The following is an 18,712-nucleotide window of genomic DNA, read 5'->3' on the forward strand; positions in this document are numbered from 1 at the left end:
CCTTCATTAGAGCGCTGAGCTGACTGTGAAAATGCAATGTGGCAAAGAGAGAGATAACATCAAAGAGAGAGTTTGGGTTTTGGGCGATATATTATTTGGAGCCCTAATCTTTCCAGCAAATCAAGCTGTCGGTCTTAACAGATCTTCAACACAGCTCCACATAACAGTAATAGATGGGGGAATTAAAGATAATTTTTCAACATGATGATTTTATTCCTGGGTGAGTAGAGTGGTTAACACACGGTACCACGGTCATGAAATGATTCTGCAGTGTGGAAATGCACGCATGAACTCACATAATGAGATGCACACATGCCCTGGACCGACTGCTACGGCTTACAACGTGGATGGATGTATGTAATTACCAAAATGAGTGCTGAAGAGCTGTCAGAGGATGATGCCAGTGCCAGAATGAAGACGGAAGAAATCTGGTCTGCGAGCTATTAAAAGTCAAGTTGGGAATTGTTGACATCTATTATTGAATATCATGTATTGAGTTTGTGTCCTTGTGCATAATTTCTCACTGACCTTAGATTAATAAGAAAGAATATGAAATAAACAGGGGTTAGTCGATGTGGCATATGATTCGCACATTTTTCCTCCACTTCAAACTTTTGGGTTTTAAAACCCTGATGACAAGTAAACTAACAGGATTTAAGTGTTATAAGAGGAATGAAAAAAGATAAAACAGAAAAAGCTCATAATAACCTGAGGTGAACTCTGTTTTCCTTCTTGCATCTCTGAAATCCACTTTTGAGTACGTCTTCACAACACAGAATCACAATACACGTAGTATGTTTATGCAGCATGGACACATCGTACAGATGAGTAAGTATCCCACGCGGATTCAGGAAATTGTTAAATGTGAAAATGGCACTGAAAACCCGTATTTCATTCTTACCAGTCTAGGACCAGATCTCATATCAATGCTGTGCAGCAGCGAGCGAGCGAACATTAAACACAACTCATTTCCTACGCTTCATCTCTAAGGGCATTAAAAAAAAAAAAAGGTTCCATCAGTGGTGTCATTGAAGGTTAAGCAATGGCGGGAAGAGAATCAGAGCTTCCTTTGAGGGAAGTCATCAAATGGCCAATGCCACACAAGTCCATTGTCACGTCATCTCATCACATTACTTCAAAAGATGTGCCACTCCTTCCTTTAAAGTCCTGTAATGAATGCATTTCCCACAGAAGGAGCCATTGTGGGGCAAAAAGGAGGACAGATAAAGAAAGGAACAGATTGTGTTCAAAATACATATTTTATTTTAACATATTCAATTGTCTTTAATGAGTATTCATAATTCAGTATCCATCTACATTTTCTTTACTTCTGTTACCGGGGACTGGAGTCTGTGCCAGCTGCCACCGGGTGAGATGTTGGGCACATGCCCGACAGGTTACCAGTCCATCCAAGAAACAACAACTGTGCACGCTCACGGGCAGTATAGAATCACTCATCAAACCAGCATGCATGTCAGTGGATTTGAGGGAGGACACTGGAGCAGGTTGATTGAAACCGACGCAGAGACAGGGAGAATATGCAAGCTCCATGTGGGGCCAAGTAGGGCTCTGAGATCTTTAGGAGGCACTCCGCTGGTAGAATCGCGAGTTAGAACCAAAGAGTGAAAATGCATTTAGCTACTATGCTGCACACAGATTGAATAAACTCCCTATCAATATTAAAAGTGCTCCAACTCGGGACACTTTCAAAAGCTCGACTGTTTTCCCATGCGCTTGTTTAGTCTAATAGTACAGCACAGGTTTTATTCCCTTTTCTATCCAAATCTTTTTTTTTTCTAATTTTATTACTATAATTGCATTCGTATAAGCTTTTTTTTCATCTTAATGCCTGTGTAAAGCACTTACTTTTGATTAGAAAATGCAGTACAAAGAAACTTCCTTCTCTTGCCTTACAAAAAGTCTGTATCCTAGATTCAAACCAAAGACTTTCTCGCTGTGAGGGGACAACAACAACCACCACAACACTGTGCTTGTTCACAGTTGCTTTACTGTAGATTATTACACAGCTACGGCCGCTGCCAGTGCTGTCCAAACCAAACAGACTTGCAGGTGGCCACAGATTTGCGTTATAAACTTTTATGTCAGTGTTGTGGAGAGATTTCAAATGCGATATGTTCTCACAGCAAAGCTGTACTGACCTCTACCTCCGTTTTGTGAATCTATCCTGCTGGGGTTTGTTTATGTGACACATAACTGTGAATATCTGGCTCATAATTATGAAGCACTGCTGCATTCAAGTGGAATCTGAAATGCATCCGCAGCTGTCTGGCCCGATCCCCGAGTGATCCCTCTCCATAGCAAAACACCACGCAGTGGGTAGGAGGGACAATCCGAACAAGGTCTTGGAGTCTCCGGAGGAAAGTAAATGAGAATAAGGATAACAATTCCAGGCAACAGTCGATGTAAGTAATTTAAGGATGTATCGGGCTGAGAGATCCTGCTCATGTTCCCCCACCTCAGTAAATTCATATTTCAGTTCTTATTGTTTCTAAAAAGTTGTTACAAACTTTGGTTTGCTCTTGGAGTTGACAAATCAGCATTAATTTTGCTGGCTGCTGTGTATGCCCCTTTTCTGGCCCATTAAATAACCCTCATTAAAGGGCAGCAGCAACTAATAACAATGTCTGAGCGGCACCGAGCTCGTCCCTGCACCCTGTCCCCCTCTCCCGTTATTTAATTTCCCTTTAAGGGTACTTATTGATTCTAGCCCTTCCGTTCTGAGGCTCTTTTTATTAATAACACACAGCAATAACAAGCATGTCCCAACCCTGAGTTTTACTCAAGCAATTAAGGAGATTAATATCAAGCTGGCAGATGTATATTTGAAATGCTCCTTACAGAGCAGGTCTCTGTTCGACTGCATGTCTAACCTGTACAGGTACATGACACATTTTGTAGCCCTCTCCCCTCTGCTGTAGACGTTACCTTGAACTGACGGCCAACTGACACTTCTGGAAGAACGTGCACAATGGCAGAAGAAATGAGAAGATGCTTAGGCCGTGAGTAAAAGAATGGGATTTGACACGAAGACTGGGCAAAAGAGATTACGATGTAAAATAAGGGAGCCCAATGAGAAAGAAAAAAAAACAAAAACAAAAACGACACAGAGGGAGAGAAGGGCACGGTGACAAAATGGAGGGAGAATTACCAAAAGGCAAGCGTTGGTGGTAAATTCAGACTAGTGGAGAGAGACTGGGACAGCGGAGGAAGAGGAGGAGGAGGAGGAGGGGGCGGCAGGGAGAAATACAGATTTGCTGAGGGGAACAGAAATGAATAAAATATGGAGGGAAACAGATAGGATCGAAAGGTAGCAGAGGTGAGTGAGAGAGCAGCATGAGGTATTAGATTCTCCGTAGGCAGTTGCTAGAGTTTTATTTATTTTTTCATTTCTGCTGTAGTTACAAACTTGAGCTTTGTGCGATGCTGTTAATGCAAAGTGCTTATTCATATCTGCATTCGTGTCAAGTGAATTGGTGCACAGTAAATATATACAAAGTTCAATTTGAATCTCAGCATGTGTGAAGGAGGGAGAACTTTTCAGAGCCATACCAAACGTGTGGGAGGGTGCAGCAGCAACTCCACGAATGTGTGAGAATCTGTTGTATCCACTGACAGCCACAGATTGTGCTCTTTTGGGATTATACAGAAATGTTGTGAATACTTAGCCAGAATGCATTACAGTCAAATTACCATACCAGGAGGATTTAAATATTTAAAGAGGCCATCTCCATTCTTTGACATTTGGGTTAAAAAAAAAGAAAAGAAAAAAGTAACCTCAGCCAAACAGGGAGGTTAAAAGTGCACGGGATAGGATTTGTCATCCGTCTCACTCTTTATTTTGTTTCACTTTCTGGATAGCTGTTACAGAGAATCCACTGACACTTTGGCAGCATGCCTGAGGCTGAGAAATATCACAAACACCGGCTCACCTGTCCTAGCTGAGGAAAATGTGCAACCATGTAGTAGAATATTTCAAAATTGGTTCTTCTGTGGTCATTTTTTTATTATTTTTATTGGTAATTATTATATGGTGCTCACCAAGTAAGAATCAAGCGACACAATAGGACTTGACCCAAGAGGTTACCCACCTCGACCCGTTTATTCAGATATGTGAGATGAAGTGACGGCCATTGAAATACTTTTAGGAGTTACACATATTGTATACAATATATATACACCGTATTTTCTGGACTATAAGCCGCTACTTTTTTCATAGGTTTTCAACCGTGCGGCTTATACAAAGGTGCGGCTATTCTGTGGATTTTTCTTCCACCGCTCGGGGCGCTCTAACCGGAATTAGAATCAAAACTAAGACAAAATAAATGCAAAGAAGAATACGCTACTTCTTCTTTAGCAGATAGAAGTAGCTAGAAGCAGATTTCAAACAGATAAATAGATAAATACCGGTTATTTTCTCTTGGTTCTGTCCCGTTTTAATCAGCAAAGTTGCTGGCATGTTAAAAGACACTGTTAGGAAAGATCTACTTAGGTACAAACATGTACATCATTTACAGTTCAAAATCCTTCTGTACATGTAGTAAATATCCAATCTAACAACAGAAATATCTGCGGCTTGCATATCTTTTTTTTTTTTAAATAGAGCGGATGCGACTTATATGCAGGTGCGGCTTATAGTCCAGAAAATACGGTAAGTCCCACATAAACTTTTTTTTTAAATGGACATCAATATGACAGTTGCAAACATACAACCCATTTAAAGAGTTGTGTGTGTTGTCTCTGCACAAGCACGAACACCAGATAAAGGTGAAAAGAATTCAGTCACTACTTAACTATCATTGCCAGCTACTTCAAGCTCTCTTGGCTGAGAGACACAGTGAAGTGCAACACTTCAAAACATACCAAACGAATGAAGGTGTCCTGGCCATGTGAGCAGCTCCATGGATGTGTGTGACAGGTAATTGCAGTCCAGCTCTACCAGTTACATACTTACACACCATTAATATGTCAACTTTGAAAGCTTGAATCCCACCAAAGTCCTCACTATTACAAAAAGCACATTAAGAAGCTGTTTTAGCTGCGTGAATTCACACCGACTTCTCAAAATACTTTCATGACTGCAGGATTACAGGATTACCTGATATGCAGTTTTATCGTAACCAATTAAAATCATGTCAGTGAACACAAAAGTAGGAGCCATTTGTGACATAACAGAATAATTAACTATTCAGTATGCCACTAAAATAAATAAATAAAAATGAAATAAAAAACTTCTTCTCTATTCAAATCAAAATACATATATTTGCAATTAAAAAAGCAAAAAAAGTTGAAAATAAATCAACACAACATTATCCAACCCTTCAAATAAGTTAAAAACAACAATAAACATGATAAATGAAGTTGGGGTATTGCAACAGTAAAAACCTAAAGGTTTGAATAAGATTTTTCTCTCTTTTTTTTTCATTTCAATATCCAGAACCGTGTTGGTATTGGCCCCTAATAGTGATACTGGATCAGTCCCATCGCTACATTATATGTCATAAAACATTAAGATTGCATCCTAGCAACTATTTCAATTAAATTAAACACATTTATACTGAATACAGCTAAATTAACTATCCCCCTTGTCCTGTTGGACTGCATAGCGCTGCAAAAGCATCTTAGCAGTAGCTATTACCTTGCACATTTTCAATTTCAACCCACAAGAGCCAAGTATATGTCAAGCGCACGTTGGTGGGTGTTCGCTGCAACTCCTTGCGTCCATGACGACTGCAAAAACAAATCGCTAAATGTGCTAGCAACGAGCTGCTCATTTATACTGTCAAGACTACTTATGAAGCAACTAACTGTATTGAAGATCCATCCAAGTGATTTCTCAGGAGCCACTGCAGTGGGGCACGTTGCAACTGCACATTTGGCACACTCCCTTCGTCTTTTTCGGTTTAATGTGTTGCCACGCAGCTTAAGTCTTCAATATTACTGTCATCCTCAATTGGAAAACCAGTTGTCCACCTAATAAATATCTGAATATGCGGGTCCAGCCCTGCTCTGCTCTCTACGTTCAAGAATGTCCTGCAGATTTACCTCTTTATGCAAAACCTTTCCTAGCAACTCTTAACAGCGTGTTACCCCAAACTTACACTCACAATGCACCTCTTCTTTTTTTTTTAACTCTTTTGTTCTTTGTTTAATAAGTTAAACAGATGTAAATAGATTTAGCACTAAGAGTCAGACCATAAGCCAGTGTTTCTTACAATATTAAATGTTGTAATTCAATTGCAAGTTGGTTTCCAATTAAGTATCTAATATAAGACTAAATACAAATGTAAATATTAGTGAGCAACATTTTCAACCCCTTCTGCCTCAATGATGGCAGAAGAGACATGAGACAAGGTGTTTGTTATCTCAGTCCCACCTAAACCCCCCCCAACACACACACACACACAAAGAAAAAGATGAGAGACTCATTCTGGGCAAAAGATGAGTTATTTTGTGTGATTACGTTGTTGTTCCTCTGGTGTGGGCGGTTGGTCAAATCATGTAACAACTGTAAGCTACAGTGCCAATGATGTTCACCGGCGTCTGTGTGTGTGTGCGCGTGTGTGTGTGTGTGCGCGTACACACACAGGACACTTCCGTGTGTGTGTGAAAGATGAAATGAAGCTGGTTGTTGTCATCATCTCCAACTGGCTCTCCCTCCTTCCATTCCACCTCTCTGCCGTCTCAATATCAGGTTCATGTAAGTCAGTTACAGCCACATCATTTTCAGGTTGGTTGGATGGCAGCGTTTTGCAACCCCCAACCCCACTCTTACCGCTTCTACCCATCCAGCACCTCTGACCACCCCCATCACTTTACAGCTGGATGAGTCAAGTGGCAGCAGCTACCTACCTGGCCCTGTGATTGACTGCACAACCGCTGAGCGCTCTTCACTGTATCTGTGTTGCATTTATCGCTTCTTTCACCTTCATCGTAATTGAGTCCCTTCCCCGCAGCAAAAATGCACCATCAAGGGCAGTTGTGTATGTGTGTGCTTAGGAAGAATCCGTCAGGAATGTGTGTATGTGTGCGAGCAGGGTGGTGACTGGCAGGATACATAACTCAATTCAGCAACTCTAAGAGAAGCTGATGACTGTTTTCTACTGCGTCTGTGTGAGACACTGTTTTAATGTGCATCTCGAGTAGTACAGTTTAGTGTGACAGTGCGAATCTTACATTGTACGTGTAGAAGGTGTAAGCACACGTCGCCTGTGTGAAATGAAATTCTACATTTGAGGTCCTGGTTTTATATATGTATATATGCAGATCCATTGAGGGTATATGCGTCTTTTCATGGATATGAATCCCCAGACCGTCACTGACCCGCCACTGAACCAGTAATGTTGAATGATGTTACAAACAGCATAATGCTCTCCACGGTCTCTCCAGACCCTCTCGCTTCTGTCACATGTGCTCAGGGTGAATCTGCTCTCAGCTGTGTAAAGCGCAGGGCACCAGTGGTGGACCTGCCAATTCTGCTGTTGTATGACAAATGCCAATCCAGCTCCACAGGGCCAGCCAGTGAGGCCACCAGGCCCTGAGGCCACCCTCATGAAGTCTATTTGTGATTTTTTTTTTAGTCAGACACATTCACACCAGTGGCCTGCTGAAGGTCCTCTTGTAGGGCTCAGACAGTGCTCAGACTGCTCCTCCTTGCACAAAGGAGCAGATACCAGTCCTGCGGATGATTTTTCTTTATTTTTTCTTCATTTTTTTTATGTGTTCGCTTATGCACACTCAAGGGAGTGTTCAGTATGAAAACACCAACAGTGCATGTGGATGTGCTTGGATGTGTGACCAGAATACTACTTAGTATTTTCCAAGCACAAGAACAACAGCAGTCACAGCTGTACGACGGAGAATGTGCCGGAAACAGGCCAAGTAGAAGAAGTGAATTATGATAGATACATGTGCAACAGTGCCACAGATATATATATATATATATATATATATATATATATATATATATATATATATATATATGACACTTCAGTTTTAAAAAAAATGAGAAATGAGAGGGAGAGAAAATAGTGTGAATATGTTTAGCTGCACTGTATCTGATGGAAATGTACACTGATAATAAACCTCCACCACTGGGGTGTAGTAGTTTGGACTAAAACACAAAGTTCAGCAACAAACAGCAAAGGGGTGGTGAGAGAAGGTAAATTTGGTGATGGAGTTTGGAAAAATAAAAAAAAAGTGTATACAATGGGAAAAAAGAGGGGAAAAAAGGGAGAAAATTATGGAACTGCAGTCTATTCTAAGAAACAGGAAGAGAGGCAGGAGGATTGGTAAATGTGGTGAATGGTTCCCCTAACATTCTTTTATGTTCTCCAAAGCCCAAGGCCCACTCTTACAGTGTTTTTAATCATGAATATGCACTCTACATTCAGTGCCTTGCCCAAAGACTCTTCATCAATCTCTAACCTTCCAATTTGAAGATGACCACTCCAAGTGAGACAGAGCCGTGAGAGACAGTAAAAAAAATAATTTTGTAAATGTTTTTGATGTGGCATATTGAATGAAAAAAATGTAAGAGAAAAATAAATACACAGGGGAGGGAAAAAAAAGTCCAGTCTGTCAATGAAAATGAGAACGGGAAAAGCAGAAACAGAGGCGTTAAAACTGGCCACCTGGGTCCCATCAATTCAATGTCTCTCTTTTTCTTTTGCCATCCTTTCATCTCATTTTCCATCTATCCACACCTGGCCCTGCTATCCCTACAGCCCACAGCAACAGTATGTGGTGTAGATAGGAGAAAGGGGAGCCAGGGATGGGGTGCAAGCAGCAGGGAGACAGGAGAGACTGCCAAAATACCTATCAGCAAGGGATCCTGGCAAAGAAAAGTCCTATTTCCCCTTCAGAAAAAGCCGTCTTTCCGACTATCACCAAGTCTCCCGCTCAGTGAAAACTATCAGAAACAGTTGGAGCAGTTGCATGCGGACACATGCACCTGGAGCTCAGAAATGGAGGACGTGCATGCCCATTGGCATTCACAGTTAAGCGCCAAAAGGTTAGACAAAGAAAGACACGCGCAGGGAGGTTGGTGTGACACAAAAAGAGAAGAGAAAAGAAAAAGCTATTCCATAATCATGGGGAGAATAAACCAAGACACTACATCACTACTGAGACTTCACACTGCAGAGGAGTTGGAAATTAAGGATTAAAAAAAGAAAGATGGGGGGGGACTATCAAATTAATAGAAAAAAGGAGCATCAATCACAAGAGCAATGGTGCTTTTGCTTGGGAACAAAAGGAAAAAAAATAAAGAGTCTTATAATAATAGGAGGCATTTTTGTTATCCTTTTTTCTTCTCCTGGATACGAGATGAAAAAACAATATCTAGGTATCGCCAGCCATTTGTCTCCAATAGCTTGGAGAAAGCTCATTACCAGCAAAACCGGTGAGGGATCTTGTATTTTTTGCAAGTACAGAGCATCAGGACACAGAACTGTGCCAAAAAGAAGTGCTCAGGTGCAATCTGCCTTGCTCCAAAAGACCTGTGCAGTGTCAAGAATGCATGCGATGTTTGCATTTTTGCCTTTGTATAATCTGTGCGACTCCAAGTGGGTTAGCCAGCCTGTTCAGAACATTTCTGTAACGCAGCCAGTGATTTATACATCAGTCATCATTTGGGATCAACCTGCTTTTTAATTACCAGTGGTTTATGTTTGTTTTTAATTTTTCCCCATGAGCTCATAAATCGCTTTCCCCCACCACAACTCAAATCCATCTCCATGGCAAACAAGCATCAGCTATAATTGCATATATAAACAGTGCTGTGAAAAGAAAGAAAAAGAAGCTACAATATATTTGTTCATCCCTGACCAAAAAAAGCAGCACAGTGGACAGAATTAGATGGTGAATGTTTCTGATAAATTTACACAGAATTGCATTTCAGCACTTATATTGAATCAGGCTCATAACAGTAACCAGCACATGATTAATAACATGATTTCTGTGGCATGCTGGCAATGGCAAGGCTGCACACCCAAGTGTCTTTAAGGAAAATCGTATTTTTCTTTTTCTTTACTAATAAATGAATATCTGAGAATCTTTATGAAATGAAATTCACTGCACAAAGACATGATGGTCAATAAAAATGTCAAATTATTCTTTGCTCCATATTTTGCAAGGTCAACAACGCAGCGACAGCCAGACACAGGCAACGTGTCCTTTCTCAGTTCGCTCGATATTTAAAGAGGAAAGTCCACTTCTCTTTGTGTTTTTTGTACACAAGCAGATTTTCATCTCTCAAGCTTCTTGGGCCTTCATCTTGTCTTGCAACATCCCTACAGATGCATGAAATTTAATTCTTGCAATAATTCTGAATGTCATCTGGTCTTTTTAAGGCTTAGATATCACATACAGTAATATTTGGTTATATGAAACAACAAATCTTAATAAACTAGCCGGAAAGTCACATAATAGTTCATTCTTTGTCAGATTTATAGCAAACTGGAATCCTGCTGATTAAAACTGTGGGCTCACCAGCTCAGATGGAAAGAAGAGAAATGGTAGCCCTGCATGGCCTTTGGGATGGGAGAAAATGATCAAGAATGAAAGCACATTCCCCTACAGCTTTCTTTTATTAGTTTCCCTTGCAACAAAGTACGTTACTGTATACACAGTCAGGAGGGAACCATGTCATGCTGGGTGTACTCTTTCACTCCCCATGTCCAAGAATCTATATTGCAGACAGAAAACCCACTTGCTGTCCATGGTTACAGAGTTAACAAAAGCTAAAATGGCTCTGGTACCATCCACAGAACCCCACTAGCGCATGCAAGCTGCTTCACGCCTCCGTTCAACAGTAAAGGCTAGCAGGAGTCAGTTGCTATGAACCATCATTTCTCTGCAACTGTGCCCAACGCCCAAGGGTTCTGTCAAAGCCAGTCAGTATCACAGGCTGTTCGTCTGTTCCGCTCCTCTGCAGCGATGGCCGGGAAAGAGGGGCACGGTTCTCCTGCGGTCAGTGATAAGATTCCAGACCCAAGTGACGGACACGGAAACAGCAGCACATCGGAGGACATGAGTCAAGCACCACTTCAATCTGCTAGGGATGGTTCAGGAAGGCGATACGAGTGGGTGTGTACCTGTTAACAGTCATAAGGTGAATCAGCAGTCACGCACTTGAATGCCTCTTCCGCCTCTCAGCAGTAAATGAATCCTGGGAGAGAATCAGCACAAGCTTTCCTCAAGGTCATTGGTGCTTGGCCACTTTTAAAGTGGCCTTGCCAACTATAACAATGTGTACAGAGGCAATCACAGAACCAATCCAATTTGGCCCGGCTTCCTTTCTTTTCTCTTTCCTTCACTGTAGCCGGCTCCATTGCCTCACTTTTGTTTAGCTTCGCTGAAAGCAGAGTGTAAGTTGATGACCTTATGAATCTCAAAACACCCCTGCAAGTCTTTGTGGCGAACCTCACACATGCTTTATGTGTGACGTTTACCAAAAAGAGGCATTTGTGGTAAACACACAAAGCGTGACCGTGGGCTTTCTCCTCTCAGATTGCTTCTTTCTCATTTTTCTGTCTTTCTCCATCACTCTTGCACACTCATCAACCTGCAAGCAATTTGAAAGAAGCCAATTTTCTTAAAGATTGTTTTCATGTCCTCGTGATTAATTGCATCTAATTAACGGTTGTTTGTGGTTCGCTGATGAAGCGGATCAAAGCTTACTTTCCTGATGTTGACACTTTTGTCATAAGATGGAGTGAGGAGAATAACATAGAAGCAGAGGAGGGAATGCAAGGGTGCCTCAGCAATGTGATGAAAGCTGTGGTGGACTTTTTCTTTTCTTTTTTAGTAGTAGTTGTGTCAACAATCACTTGGCCTCTGTCCAAAGTGGGGCAGTTTGATCCACAGGCAGCAGTTGTTGTTATCACTCGTGTACAGTTCAGTGATGAAATGTTCTGTGAAGCACAAAATGTGAAGATATGTAACGTATCTATTCCTTGCTTCTTGAAATGATTTTGGAATTAATTCAACAGTAAAATGATCAAACGTAGATTGAATTAAAAAGTAATAAAAAAAAAATATTGCACCTGATGTTTGCTTGTGGCCACTACATCTGGCAATTAACTTCATCCAAGCCCGACATGGTAATAGCGAGAATGGATATGCCACTTGTCGGAGAGACATTTTTGAGAGTTTCTAAGACAGAAGACTCACCTGAGACCTCTTCTACGTTGTTGTGCCCGCGCTCTGAAAATCTCGCTCTGATTTCCCAGCAGATAGTGCACTGCTTTGACTGGCAATTTTCTGCATCCGACAGTCTCATCACAGCGAATCTATTAATGGTGATGATATGAAAAAGGATTCTAAATGGCACAGAGATGAATAGCCCGGTGAGTGTGTGGGTGTTTAATTCTCTGAGCCGAAGCGCTGTGTGTCTTCTCTGGAAGTGGGAGTACTGGTCATGAGCGACTGTGGTAAACATGTTCAATACTTGTTTGCCTGGGTCAGTGTGTGTGTGTGTGTGTGTGTGTGTGTGTGTGTGTGTGTGTGTGTGTCGGTGTGAGAGTGCATGAGCATACTGTGACCTCATCAATCAAGGCATCTTGTCCCTCAAGTGTGGTCACCTACACAGTGCTTGCCCTCGCTCCATCTTTATCTTTGTGCACTTCCATCCATCTCTCCGGCGCTGTTCTCCCTCCTACTCACCCCCAACCTCCTCTCATGCAAACACACTGGATTTTTCTGCTTTGGGCCCATCTTTGTAATGACACTCTTCCCTCAATTCTGAACGTTTTTGGCCTTAAAAAATATATCTGTGAGTCACTCTGCACTGCAGGGGTAGTCGCTTTTTTCTTAAACACCCTCCCCTTCTCTAGCTGAAATCCCGCAATCATTCATTCATTTGTTGGACTCCTCTTTTCCTGACTTTTTCCTCTGCTCCACTAGCCCGTGACACATGCCCCTAGTGTTTTCCCTTCCCTCCTTGTGTTTTTTTCCTTCATTCTTTATAGAGTGTGCAGCCAGTCATCCCTCCCTCCATCCCCATGATGTGTTCGCTCTCCTCCCGTGACCCTATCAATCCCTCAGTGCCCCGGCTAAATCTGCTCGCTCTCCATCAGCCAGCCTCCCAGACCTCCCATAGGTGAAGGGAAACGGGGTCTTGTTGGCAGCACCGTGCCCCGACTAGAATCAAGCCAACCTCTGCTCCTTCTCCTAAATGAGCACCTCATTACCAGTCATCCTTCCCTCTTCTTCTCGACATTAAGTCTTCCAGATGGGGTGCGCATTAGCCTCCGCACTGGCAAAGCAGCTTCCAGCTCTTCAATTTTAGTCACTTGCCCTTTTCAGCTGAATCAGCCTCTCCAGTCCAATCACAGCTGGTGAGGGCTTCGTTTCACCACCTGAGTGGGGATAATCACCTTGGTTACTAGCGTTACCAGCGACTGCTGTCTAACCGCGTTAGCACTGTGCCCCGCAGGAGCTGTGGAGACAGGTGTCGCTGCACCAAGGGAGGATGTTAAACAAGCCCAGGGCCAAGCAGGAGGTATAAATGTTTACTCTTTGTCATGGAAACTGTGTCACCAATAGCGAGAAATGCCTACCCAGAAACGTTAGCGTTTTCATGTTCTTCCAGATTAACGATCCCCTTTCACCCTACTGCAATTCCGCATTCACTGGCTTTGACATAAGAACACCTTGTACACTCTAGAAAAAAAAAAAGGCAGAATACATAGCAACTGCCTTTGTTTGGGGTGCTGAAAAGCCACAATAATGCTTTTGCCGTTTACTGATTTCACAGTACCACGGCAAAGACAAGTGTGGCAGAGAAGGGTCAGTGCCTGGAGAAAAGCTGCTGGCTCAGGGGACACCAGGTCACGGTATGGAAAAACTGCACCCTGGTGGGGCATTTTGCGTTTGCACTGAGCATATCAGATCAGATGAACTTAAGAGGACCGGAGTGATTGGCAGGCTTCAAATGGAGGCAAATGGAGGAGACGTCCTTGGCATCCCACTCAGCATGAAAAAAAAGTCTGGAGTAGGAAAGTTGGTAAAGTGCCAGTTGTTCTCAGCGAGCGACACGTAAGGACGACATAGATCACCATTATGATAATCACAAGCGGCACCGTCTGGGGAATAGTAATGGCAAGGAGATGAGGTGGCAGACATAAAGAGTGTTTCTACATTAGTGCTGGTCTGATTAGATTGACAGAAAGTTTCACTAATGGAGAATTAAACAAATGGTAAAATGAGAAATAAGTATTCAAGACCAATTGGTGTCTTTGTGTCAGCCTTTCAGCCACTGTGCCTCCTATGTTCAATAAGCGTGAACCGCCCAGGAGGTCAGAGCAAAGACTAAAACACACTGCTGTAAACAGGATATGAAAAAGGAGACGTGATGGCCCAGTCATATGTTCTTGCGGGGGGATTTAAAATGACTTGGCATTTCTTATTTCCCTTTTTCTATTTGTGTCAATGCAGGAATAAAATCCTCTCCATACCTGGCTGTGAAGCTAAAGGAGCTTATTGAGATTTGTGAAACAGCAAAAGTTCAAAACAAGGAGTTATGGATTGGGTTGAAGACTGGAGGGCAGATTAGGACATAATCACTGTAAAACACATCACCTGCACAAAATATGAAGCCTAAATTTCTGCCTCTGAGTAATGGACCCATAAAAGCCCAAAGGAGAATAAAAAGAGCCCGCAATAAAGACCATAAGTCTTTCAGTTGTGACTCTCCCCTAAAGCAACACAATTTGTTTATGGAGCTTATGTCGAGGCAGTTGTTCAGCAGAGATAGAGGGCCACCCTGTCAGGACCCTTTAAGACTGCATCAGTTGATCAAACAGGGTTGTGCACAACACCGGCAGGTGGCGTTTCTTGAAAAGAGAAGAGGAAGAGAGGAGAAAAATGAGGCGTTGATTTCTGAGTTTCTTCTCTAGATGGAGGTCACACAAAAAAGTATGTTGCACCCCTAAAAATCTCATTTGGAGTTCAAATTCACACCATGAACCAGCAGAGGGCAGGACAGAGAGCAGGGAAGCATTGTCTCACTCTTCTTAATTAAATTGTTGATCACTTTATTTATTTATTTTGATGGTGAATTATCCTTCCAAAGTCAAGATCAAAGGATAAGCCTTGGCTTGTAGGTGAAGGCTTTTCAGTGTAATAAAAGAACAAAGAAAGCTCCTGAAATAGCAAGCCCAGCATAGTGTGCAACAAAGTGAAAAGGCAATTTTAAGTCTGGTATATGATGCAAACTGTGCCTGACAAGCATCGAAAACTGTAATTGGGTTCTGACAAATTCTTGCATAAGCATCACCATACCGTTCAAAAGAAACTCTAATGTGTACATGTGTTTTGCATCTATGCTGGTGCATGTAGGTGTCCCCGTTTTTATTTGGGTACCTAAAGCATTTCCCTTGATGTTTATGTTGACATGCCAAGCCTCTATTCTGTGACTCACAGCGACATTGATTTATGCATGGCTTCCCAGTGTTTCAGTGCGCGTGTGTGTGTGCGTGTTAGCACGCATATACCAGCTATAATTGGTATTCAAATCTCCTCCCACAAGTACGTCCAACCGCTGCCATTTTTCAACCACCCGAGCCAAAGCCAAGGTCCAAACAGGATGATGGGGAACAAGCTCAAACGGATGGTTCTTGCTGCACACATACAAATAAACAAAGAGAGGTGATTTAACGCACACGGCGATAAGTCAGGTGGTAATGGAGGCATAGGAGAGAAATGGGATGAGATGTAAGAATGGAATTGATGGAGGGTGGCGATTAAGAGCAGGCAAGCAGCAGAGGTGGAGTTAACAGCATTTGTTACTGTATGCGAGCTGGAAGTTTGGCCAACAGCTGCTGTAGATCAACTACTTCCGAAAAGCTATGCAATCTGTGCACAAACACACAGTGCTGACTCTGTGTGTGTGTGTGTGTGTGTGTGTGTGTGTGTGTGTGTGTGTGTGTGTGTGTGTGTGTGTGTGTGTGTGTGTGTGTGTGTGTGTGTGTGTGTGTGTGTGTGTGTGCACATGTGTCCCTCAGGCCTGCCTGTCAGACACACTGTGAAGTCTGTCTGCCTTTCTTCTCGCACTATTCCTCCTTTTTCCTGCCTTTCTTGCTCTTGCCTTCTCTCCATCCTTCTGCCTCTCTTTCACTCTAAAAAAGAGGGCCGTGTCTTCCAGCCTCACTTTCCTCACAGATCCCTCTCCAACTATCCATGCAATCAATCTTTGCATACCAATCTGCACATAACAACAACAACCAGCAATCCAGTTCGCTCATATCACTGCTGTCCCCTTTTCATTTTACTTTCTTTTTTTTTTTTTAAATTGCAATGAAATCCTCCGAAGAAGGCTGCATTTGCATAATCAGAAATACTTCCTTGACACATACTGCATGTGTGTTCTACAGAAACATCTGCACAGTTTCACCTCTGCCTCATTCTTCCATCCACCTTGTGCATTTAACACCTCCTTCCTCAGCCTCCCCATCTCTCTTGGCCCCTGTCAGAGGCTAGATTAATGGCAATGATCAGTGAGCAACCCCCAGCTGAGGGTGCCTGCAGCTTAGCCAAAACCCTGCACTGTAAGGGGCATGCACACACTCACAGCAACACTGAGCACACTTGCAACGCACGCTGATAATCCCAAATGGATGCCCAGAAAACACACAAACCCCCTAACACAGTACTCTTTTAGACTAACATATGAACGCCTACATCTCATGCATATGAATCAACCATCCCCGGAGCAGACATAAACAGAAAAGCACAGAAAAATAAAAAAAAAAGAAAGAAAATTCTATGGAAGGGGGGAATCAATACATAAGCCACAATGTGGCTGGCATCTGTGCAGCCACAAGATCAGCAACGAAGTGTTCCCTATACATAAGAGACATAATCACAACAGCCCAGCACTAACTGCGAGATGCCTGACCCAGCACTTAACCCTTTCATCGCCTCAGGACGCCGTAAACAAAGCCCCCAGTGAAGCATCATTCCTGCTCAGTGAGGATCACTGACGCTTCAGGTAGGATTTAACTGGCTGTGTTATGAGCTTGCATTTCAATTCACATAAGCAGATGGCAAGGGCTGAAGTTGCTCTGAGTCATAACGAAGCCTAATCCAAATCCCTATTTTTCCAGCATCTTCATATGTCAGAGGGGAGCAAGTGTCTAACTATATGGTGTATATGAGGAAGCAATGCAGGACTATCCCACGCTGAGGCGATTCCGTGGCTGTGAGGAATAAAGCGCCACAATGCTCTGCAAGAGCGTTTACAAGGCTTCGCAATGGATTGTTAAATGATAAGGACGTGTCTCAAAGGTCTTTTAAGTCCTTCACGCTTCTGCACAATAAAAAAAAGCAACAACAACAACACACTACAGTTCCCCGGTTCTCCGGTATCTGACACATGTCTGCTCCACTGCGGGCATTCGTACTGTGCTCTCATGTGGCTGGCAGAGGATTCAAGCGCAGCTCCCGACACGGGAGTCTTAAGGCTGATTTATGGTTCCGCGTTACACCAACGCAGAGCTACGGCGTAGGTTACGGCGTAGCCTACGGCGTAGGCTCTGCGTCGCAGAACCATAATTCAGGCTTCATGTCACAGTCCCGGATACGCAAAAGCCGTGGTGGTGCACGACCGGTCCGGAGCAAAACAGCCTCATTCAGATGCAACGACGCACGATCGGGTCAGCAGAGCATGGGAAGACCCTTTCATGAAATATTTGTGCGGGATGTAAAAAAAAAAAAAAAAAAAAAAAAAAGTGACAATGAGCACGACTTTCACTTTTGTTTTTTATCTTGAGGGGGAAATTTGAAGTCTTTCCACTTTATATGTTGAGCAGGCAGTGACTCACACAGTACAGCCAGATCTTGCGCAAACTGCTTTTAGTTGCAGTCGTCCGGTGCGGTGACTGGTTTGTTTTACTTGGAAACAAGAGAATGTCACCTGGAATATGTTCACGTGAGCGCGCCCGGGGAGCGCGTTTCCACCTGTCCGCGTAACTGCGCCTCCACACTAGATGGACTCATCCTCTTCTCTTAAGAGGACTTTGACAAACTTGCACACGCAGAGCCCCAAACACACACACACACTATTCACACACACTATTCACACCTCTGCTGGTCCGAGCCTTACCCGTGTGCACCAGGCACGCTGCTGTGATGACGGTGAGAGGGACGCAGTACTTCCACACGGGCTGGCGAGCCATTGTTGATATTCCTCTCTAGTCGTCCGGAGTATTCCTGATCCTCGGAGAAATGAGTGTCATGAACCCGCAGGTTCCCCCTCCGACAGACCCCCTCACTGACTGGGTAGCTGCCTAATAAGTGTGTGTGAGAGCGCGGCCCCCCCTCCCGCACGCGTCTAGTGCAGAAATGGCACGTCTTTTTTACAAAGCGGCGCTTTTTCTCACGCACACACCCACTTTTTTTTTCTCCCTATGTCAACTGGAATGTGATGGCTATCCGGTTTTTCTTGGTTATTTGACATTGTATATGTATTTAAAAAAGCTTGCCGTCAGGGCGGTTCTTGCGTGCCTTTCTGACCAATCAGAAGAGCAGCAGGTAAAGCCTGAATTATGGTTCTGCGTTAAATCGACGTATATCTTACGCCGTAGGGGACGGCGTAGTGTACGCGGCGACGCGCACCTTACGCTGTAGGCTCTGCGTTGGTGTACGCGGAACCATAAATCAGCCTTAAAAGGGGCGGGGCGTGGGGAAGAAA

At 43.2% G+C, this 18,712-nt stretch overlaps 1 protein-coding gene across 1 annotated transcript in view; it reads right to left on the bottom strand.

Moving 5' to 3' along the window:
* The window catches only part of cadm4 (cell adhesion molecule 4), a 199,907-nt gene extending 181,465 nt beyond the window's left edge, over positions 1–18,442 (bottom strand). The window contains exon 1 of the mRNA XM_061717236.1: positions 18,125–18,442. Coding sequence (XP_061573220.1) covers positions 18,125–18,197 — 73 coding nt within the window. The 5' untranslated portion in view covers positions 18,198–18,442. The remainder of the gene's footprint in view (positions 1–18,124) is intronic.
* Between the last annotated feature and the right edge of the window lie 270 nt (positions 18,443–18,712).

This window comes from Cololabis saira, chromosome 3, assembly GCF_033807715.1.
Source record: "Cololabis saira isolate AMF1-May2022 chromosome 3, fColSai1.1, whole genome shotgun sequence".
In the NCBI taxonomy this organism is placed as follows: domain Eukaryota; kingdom Metazoa; phylum Chordata; class Actinopteri; order Beloniformes; family Belonidae; genus Cololabis; species Cololabis saira.